Here is a 9,212-nt window from a genome sequence, read left to right as displayed (position 1 = left end):
GTTGCTTCGACAGTAACAAGTTACTGAAACCATAAATTAGAAGGCCCATGGTGTCTCTTTAAAGTCCTGTGGACACTGTTAGCGATGGACTAGTGCCAACAGCTGTGAAGGGGTGAAGGGTTCTCAAAGCACAGTGCCCTGCCAGGATTGTCTACACACTTCATGCATTCCCACTGAGGTCCAGTTAGTGCCCCCTGCAATCTGCCATCATCAATCTAATTCAATAGAGTGACAGAGACCAGGCAGTGTGAAAGGCTGAACTCTGCCACAGAGGCGGCATCTACACTTGCACTGGGTCTCATTACAACCGATGGACCTTACTTTTCCATCAGTCAGACTCAGAAAGAAAAAGGCCTAATTGGTCACACTGCAGACTGTATCATCAGCTGAACTCTTGTGTTTTAGTCTACCTTTTGTAAATGGTAAACAGGTTTACAGAAAGTACAATCATGATGCATATTATATGTTCTTGATTATTTTGCAAGTCAAAATAAAATACTATTGGTAGTTGTCTGGAAAAAAAAACAATGGCATGATGAAGTTAAAGCAATTTATGACTCAGTGAAGTACAAAGAAAAAGAAGTTATTTTTAATTATGTGAAACAAAGTGCTAGTTTGATGGAGAAAAGGTAGTGTTTCAGATGGGATAGAAGAGGAAACCTGAAAAGGTTAGTAAAACATTATCTAGAGTCAAAAATTGCTTTCAAATCAGTTTTATGAATTCTATTTATTTGTGGCCAAATCCTGTTTAACTTTAACAGACCTGTTTGTTTGTTTTTTTTTTTTAAATTAAAACAGCAGCATTTGATACAACATATATATTACCACCTGTGATATAAATTATTTGCTATTACTCTAGTTAGAAGGATTAAGAATTTTTGAAAGTTCTTTAATTAGAAATACACTAGAACCAGAAAAGGAAGTTATTTTTTGGGGTGTTACAGTATAGGCATGACATTGTAAAGACTGGCCTATTGCTGTAATATAAAATCCCATGGGAAAAAAAAAATCAGGATTAGCTCATGTAAAAACTGTCTTTATAATAAAATTATATCCAGTTACGAGCTTGTTCTAACCTATAATGGGAAAAACTTAAATTTGACAGTTTGGGGATATCTGAATGTTTATGATCTGGTCTAAACAAAGGTTATATAAGTTTAAGTGATAAGTACATTAACCTATAGCAATCCGTCCTGAGTCATCAGTCACTGCCACTGTTAAAAACAACGTAAAATTCCACGTATCTCCATTACTCATTGTGTTACTGAGACAATAAGATGGGGCTTAAAAGATCCAGAGTGTGCTCAGTATTCCATGTGAAGCACGGGAAATCTTAGAGGAGCCCGCGGGAACGTTTGACAAACCTGTATCTCTAACTGTTGCACCACCTGCATCTGCACTCGACACTGGGCGGTGCTCCGGTCGTCCAATGCGTGCTCATTGTTAAGGTGCCTGAGCAAACACAAAATGAGAAAGGAATGTTAAGTGATGTCCAGCCCTGTGGTGCATGCCACTGAGCACACCCGGAAGTCATGTTTTTCTGCAGAATGCCTTGAAGTCAGAAAAAAAGTTGAAGACACTTATATATTTAAAGTGAAAATTATTTACGTTGTAATTATTTACATAATAGACTCTTCAAACGACATAAAATGTCATTGTCTCTAATCTTATCTGTTACTATACAAAATATTTCCCCAGGCCCATTTACAGAGTTTTAGTAGAAATTATAGTCTAGTGCCACATTTTTAAAAAGAATACCTGACAAATACATGATCCAAAATTAATTCTGAAGAGAAAAAAGGTGATTCCATATCTATTCTGTCAAAACAAAAGGTGATTCTATATCTGTTCTGTTAAAACAATTATTGTTCCTATGATGTATTCTTTTGAGCATGTCTTATTTCACAGGGATGTGGTGTGAATGAAGACGGCAAATTGCACAGAAACATCAATATTTATGAAGTATGATGATTTGCTGTTACTAATAAATAAATTGCATTGAGGATTCTGATAATCAGAATCGTAAGATTGACACTTTGTACTAGTGTCCTAATTGGGAGACAGCTAGCCTACACTTACACAAAAATTGTGATATGTAAGTCATTCTAATGATCTCATTCTAATCTTAAGATACATTAGTCTATTATTATTATAATGATATAAAGTTTGAAGAGATCTCTTTAACGAGTGGTGTTAATAATACACCAAAAGTAATTTAGTAGAGCAGCACCTCCAATGGACATAAAAAGTTCAATAATATGTTTATAATATATACATATAATGTCTTTGATGCTTCTTTAACTTAAATATATAATTTTCAAGTAATTTAATATACTTTGGTGTGTCTTCTTCACCAAAGAGCAAACTAAGGCAGCAATTGAGGAAAGGTTCTCATCAACGCATGTAAGTGAAATGTGATATTGAGCAAAATATTCACAAAACAACATAAAAATGTATGTATTTACCCATGTGGGCTCAAATAAAATTTAGAATGGTATAATAGTCTAAAAGGTTTATTATATACCTGCAGGTATACTGAATTCAACAAATGTTTCTGTATTCAAATCATTTACAGATATTTTTCTTTTTTTTTTTTTTACTTACAGATATTTCTTAAAGTTAATAATGAAGCAAACAAAATATAGACAGACATACGTACGAAACATATGAAGGAAAATAAAATGATGTTGCCGAGAATGAACTGATCTATAAACAAGCAAGTTTATCTGTTTAGATCCAGGTTTGGCAATCAGAATCCATTGTTCCGCCCCGCCTCATACCTTCATAAATTAAACCAGTTTGTTTTAATACTTCCTCACCGATCATAAAAACAAAACTTCCGTGTATGTTGGCACAATGTCAGTCTTGGCTGAAGAGAAACTGTGGACTGAAATAGCTAGGTGGATCAGGTCACTCTGGAGATGTGTGGCTGGAGCTGGGTGGGGAGGGGAGGAAATCACCACTATACCTGTCTTGTCTAAGCTCTGCCACGAACCTGACCCCTAGCAAGGACTAAAATTCACTCATGCTCTCTGGAAAAAAGGCAAGGAACATTAAACCGGGGTTCGCTTATGGTGGGAAGTGTCACCAATTCCTAATTAATAAGACAACATTTAAAAATTGTTTTTCGGGGTTTTCTTGCCCCAAATGTTCATACACAAGAACAATTTTCTATCAGCATAATACAACAGTTTGCGTATTCTTATGGCTTAATATTGCTGTATTTATTGTATTTTTTTCACTATGAGTTTTTGGGTGACACAAACGTGTACCACACATGAGTCTAAATGATGCATACTTTTCAAACCGGTTAGGCTATACCAAAAGATTAGGGTGTAAATGGAGCAAGCAAGATAAACAGAATATACAGCTTCACAAGAAAAGGTATGTTTAGTATATTTATTTCTGTGTAAAACCACTTTCAAAAAAATTTTTACACTTGTTTACTTCTTACCGATAATCATTATCTTTTATCTAAAGAACTACAAAAAAGTACAAAATGTTTGCATTTTATATACTTGGGTCTTAGAGCCTATTCAATTTATCTATGCAGCTTTTATTAGAATAGAGACTGTAGACTACAATAATAGTCAATGAGGTTTTGTCTTGATTGAATTTTTCAGTGGAACACAAAAGAACCTTGCCATTAAAATAGTCCTTTATTCTCCTGTATGAAGGCGAAAGGTTTTTAAAGTGTTGTGATGTTCAGTAATGAGCCTCTATCTAAATTATCATTGGTGACAAACTCACAAAGCACTTTTCGAGGACACATAGTTATGAAATGCCAGAGCTGCCACTTTCTTTCCTGTAATTATAGGCTAGCTTGCAGCCCTTCAATGATCATTTATAGAACAGCCTCCAGTGGATTACTGAGAACTTGAAAAACACATACATACCTCTGCCACATCTCCCTTCTCCTTTCCTCGCTATTGTTTACCAGTGATATGTAAAATAATAGTGCCTATTCATTCTCCTACTTAATTATGCCAATCAAAGTCCAGAAATAGTGTCAGGTATAAATACAATGCAATAAGACGAAATAAATAGGGTAAGTATTAACATTAAATTATGAATTTATGTATTTATGACTATTTTATGCCCAAATTATTCTCTTTTATGTTTTTGTAACTATCTCAGGTACTACATATTGCTGTTCAAAAATTCTCTATGATTTATAAATCAAGAATGAGATAATACTGAAAAAATGAGAGGATTGGTGGGTTTTCTCAGTCAGTGCCTAATTGCTGTTTCAAAATGCATATGCAAAGGGACATTTCATTAATCATTTAATCATGTCCCTTGCAGGAAGTTGGAACTAATGTTGCAAATACCCTTTTCATATGAATGCTCCATAATACTATTTTATGCATTTGATATATTGCCTATGTCATAAATTATGGCTGCTTCAAAAGGACCAAGTGGGTTGTTATCCCTGAAGATGCTTGTTACAAAACCTTTATTAAGTTTCTTTTTTTTACTTATTGCTAGTTCTATTTCACAGCTTCGTACTAGCCAACAATAATACTCTTTCTGATGGCAAAGGTCTGTAAATTACCCATGCAATCACTAACACCATTTCACAGGCCTGTTCTACTTCTACTGGTCTGCTAACAAGGCGATTACACACAAATTACTGAATGCCTATGAAATATTTAAATGCATTCTACTCTACTATGCATTAATAAGAGCAAAGCAAGCTCTGGAATTCTGGTTAGCTCCAGTCCCTAATGTCCCCTAATGAGCCTCTTACCGAGACTGCAGTTCAAACAGAGAGGTGATGAAAAAATGCAAAGGGTGCCTTCAGAAAGGCAGCACTGAACAAACATTGTGTGAGCCAGTTCTAATTTATGGGTCACTTTATAGGTATATTGATTTTTGTTTTCAAAATGGAATAAATGATGTGGTCGACTGACGTTCTTTCAAAACTGCATTGAATCTGTGTGCTTTGTAGGTATCGAGAACCAGAAAATAAAAGCATAAATAGGCAGTCAAATACTTTCTAAAAACAATAAAGCAAGCATTTCAGGAAGACAAAAAGTAGGAAAGAATCTCTCCCATTTATTTAATGCATAATTCTCGTTAACGAAGCTTTTATGGTTATAAATATGTGGTAACTTCAATTCTATACACTCCAGATTAGTGATTCCATTTTAGCCTCTAGATTTTTCAAATTCATTTAAAGTTATAACATTTTATAAGCTAAAAAGGGATCAGATTTAAATCCAAGTATGTCAGAGACTGTTTTAACAAAATGTTTCACTTGCATATCACTGGTGTTTGATTTATTTTGCATCAAGCTTTTTATGTTTAAACACTGACAGGAGTTTAAATACAAAATGTTAGCTGTCACTATTCATTTAGCTGATTATGTGAGATGCCTTAGTTTTGAGAGATGGGGGCACTGTCACCAAAAGAAACAACATTCTGACAAGTTCAAAGAATGCCTTCTTGAGGTCATAATTTTGTAGCCATGCTGCCCGGTCAAAGACAAAGAAATAGACAAAACCCCCTAAGTAAGAGCATCATTTTTAGAGTGGATGGCTGCAATAAAAAAGACAACAAATTTCCATTAAATAAATGACTCTGTTTTCACGGTGTTTTCTGTTGTTTTTCAAATAGCATCGAGCCTTAAAAATTCAGCCTATAATCAACTTAATTCATTTATGCCTATCAACTAATTAATCTTTAATATACTGATATTTTTATGGGCGCTAACCATTCTGCCTTTCTTATTTTCACCTCTGTATCTCAGATCATGCTCTGTGTGCTGGCATCTGAACACACAGGTTCAAGAACACTTGTCTGCTAACTGGAATGTTATGTTGTAAACCTTTTGGCTTAAGCTGTAAAAGTCAATCCATCTATATTCAGGCGGACTTAGTTGCAATGGGATGATAATTAATTTTGCAGACAAACTAAAGTTTTGTCAGATGCTGTTAAACTTTGACATTTATAAGAGAGTAATGAAGAACTAGTATTAGATGCTTTTAATGATCTCCTGAGATCCTCAATTAGTGGTCAGAAAAATGGTTGGCTTCTGTCAACACCCACTTTACATTAGAACTCAGAAATGGTTCTAAATACGTTTTCTACCCTGGACTTCTTTTTTCATCTTATATTGTCGGCTCTCATCTTGGTGTTATAAATAAAAGTTTCTATCTTGGTCTTAATTTTTTTCAACTCATAGAAAATAGTACCTCAGTTGGATAGTAAAGTCTGTAAGAATGAAACACAGGAATATAGATGTATATATGTGTGTGTGTACATATATGTTATACAATCATTGTCCTATAATTGCTTTTCATTTGTGCTGCGCCAAAATAGAAGGATTTTTACAGTTTGTTCTAGGAAGAAATATGAGAAAAATAATTTGGGACTGTATATCTTTTCTTTGTTACTTAACGTATGCAGTCTAAATAGTAATAAAGGATGGTTTCCTTTTATTTTAAAACATTGGATAAGTTATATGATACCAAAATTCATTTCCAATGCTAAAGAACAAAAAATGCCACAAGAATATTTTCTCAAAAAACTTTTAAGTAAACACTGAGTATAAAATTTGGGGAGAATGAATAAATTAAAAACTAAGAACTAAAAACTTTTCATTGCTTTTAGTCTTGTCTGCCATTATTTCCTTCCAAACCCTCAATTTTCTCTATTATTACAAAGGCACAATAGTCTTCTGAGAAAATCTGTGTGAGTGCTGATGTCATTTCATTTGCCACACCGATGCTAAATAAACTTTTTTTTTCTGAACAAGTGAAATTAATTCATCTAACAAATATATCTTATTTCATTAAAAATTTCTCACACGTTTTTAAGAAGACAATATCAATATGCAAAGTATTTCTAATTTGCATTTTATTTCAGTGTAGTATACCAACATTAGCTCTATTAGCAGAAATTATCACATATCTATGAGTTAGAAGAAAATCTAAAGTGTATCAAAATAAAAATGGACTAAAAATAAAAGCCTTAAAATCTATTGTCATTAGTTCTGTCATCCCTATAAAGTTAATGGGTTGGAAAAATGATCAGTCTTTGGAACCAAAGTTGATATTTAATTGAAAGTAAATGCTTTTTTAATTGTAATTTCTTCCGTTTTTAAAAAATAGTGGCATGAATATGAAAAAGGACTCTAGTCCTTGACATAAATAAAAATGCTCCTTTCCTTAGGCTATAAATGAAAGTATACTAAAGAAAAAGTATGTATTTTTTTCCTAAAGATTTCTTTTGAATTTCATTAGAAAGAACAATTTAGAGTAATAAAATTCACGGTGAGTGGGCTAGTTCAATTGCTAATGTTGCCGTTCTTAAAAAAAAGTAGCAATAGTCCACTAAATAACCTCAATGACAAGAAATAATATAATATATTGATAAGGACTAATAATCAAAATAAAGATATATGAAATTAATAGTTGTAACAATTAATATTCCTATGTTCTATCTTCGTTTTAAGAATTTTTTTTTTAATAGAGGGAAACTTCAGTAAAGTTACCTAACATTCTTTAATACTCTCCCTGCTTAGAATAGCATACTCAGTTTCATACCCAATGAAATGGCAGCTTACAACTGTTATGGCAAAACAGGAGTACAAATTTTTATTTAAGGCCATTTACAAAGAGTCATAGTGGTATATGAAGCAAACTTTCTCTTAATTAGTCGTAAATGATGTAAGGTTAAAAAAAATTGGTGGAAGTCTTACTGTAATTCAGTTATAAAGTTATTACGATGCCAAGTACTTGTCCCTTGTTATTAAAGTGCTTTTGCTCTATACCCTGTAGTCAGTCTTCCATTTGTAAACACATCTTTTTGATGTTTCTGCCAACATCCTGGCAACAAAGCAGTGCAATTTCAAATGAGCTAATTAACTTAATTGTTGATGAAGCATGGAACAGTTCATTCACCCTGTTAGCTGCACCATGACAACATAAGAGTCTCAGCCTGTGAAGTTACTCATCTCCATAAACCTATCTGGAACTCTCTGTTTAGATTTCCTGTGTACCAGAATTGTGCGTGGAAAGTGTTTCATGAAAGATGGATATTCTCACTTGAAAAAGAACTCTTTAATGGGGGCAAGACATGATTGCAAGAGGGACTTCACCTAACAATTGCAATCAGTGTAACCTGGCTTATTGTACCCTCAATGAATCCCCAACAATAAAAAAAAAAAAGAAAAAGAACTCTTTAAAATTTTTCAAAAATAAAATATCATCGTATGAAAAACTTAAGGGGTACACATAGTTTTGATTTTAAGATAGAGAAGCCATGTAATCAATCATACAAATGTATAATCATATATGCTTCTTGATGTTTCTAAGGGCAAAAAGTAAAAACTATGATAAAGTGTAGTTATTTCCTTAAATTTTAACCACTATTAACTCATTTTTTGGTTCTTATTGGTAAGTGTGTATGTTAAACATCATTATTTATAATAAGAACTAGAAAGTCTGTAATTAGAAAAATAAATCCGCAAAATATGTTTGTTTAAATTATATATTTTATGAATACTCACATAATATTAATTCGAAAATTGAAACTGAAGTGAATTCTATCTTATAAACATGTCCCCAATGATAAATGACATACTATTGTAGGCTAATCCTTTTATTCATTCAAAAATCTTTATTGAATGATTTGTAAAATAGTTTCATGAAAAGATGAACTGTTAACCTTCTTAGCCCGACTTTGTTAATCCACTTGTTGGAACAGAAATCTTAAAATAGGTTTTCTTTTCTTTTTTTTTTTATTTATTTACAAACAAACAATGCCCCCCAACTCCCATATAATCCAACCCCCTCCCTCCCAAAAAGTAAAAAAAAAAAACAAAAACCTACTTTAAAAACTGTCCAAAATCTTCACAAATGCTTTCACAGCCTGGCCATTTGCAAACTCCATGGCCATAGAGAGTGTGAGAGGCCCCAGTCTCCTCATGTGATGAGCTATAGCAAAAGAACACGACGTCAGATTCATCTCAAAAAGCCATAATCGTTGCAGGCTGCTAGCGCCTGTCAGGTTACGATCAGTGACAAACAGGTCAAAACAGGTCAATTCAGCTCAGAGCAGTCAGAAAAATTTAATCGTTCTATTGAATAGTTCAACTGCCAAGGCTAGATGATGTTCCAATTAGAGGAGAAATAGAGCCAAAGATGACTGTTAATAAAGGATGAAAAACTAAGAGGACTGTATAATATCATATGCTAATCCTGCCA

General features: G+C 33.2%; 1 protein-coding gene across 1 annotated transcript in view; it reads right to left on the bottom strand.

Annotated features, from left to right (window-relative positions):
- Positions 1-9,212, bottom strand: part of FOXP2 (forkhead box P2) — a 630,100-nt gene that overhangs the window by 44,310 nt on the left and 576,578 nt on the right. Inside the window, exons 11-12 of the mRNA XM_053609341.1 lie at positions 8,838-8,942; positions 1,365-1,452 (exon numbers count right to left, since the gene is read on the bottom strand). Of these exons, the coding sequence (XP_053465316.1) occupies positions 1,365-1,452; positions 8,838-8,942 (193 nt within the window). The remainder of the gene's footprint in view (positions 1-1,364; positions 1,453-8,837; positions 8,943-9,212) is intronic.

The sequence above is a fragment of the Nycticebus coucang genome, chromosome 11, assembly GCF_027406575.1.
Source record: "Nycticebus coucang isolate mNycCou1 chromosome 11, mNycCou1.pri, whole genome shotgun sequence".
NCBI classification, from domain to species: domain Eukaryota; kingdom Metazoa; phylum Chordata; class Mammalia; order Primates; family Lorisidae; genus Nycticebus; species Nycticebus coucang.
This window is presented reverse-complemented; position numbering and strand designations above follow the sequence as displayed.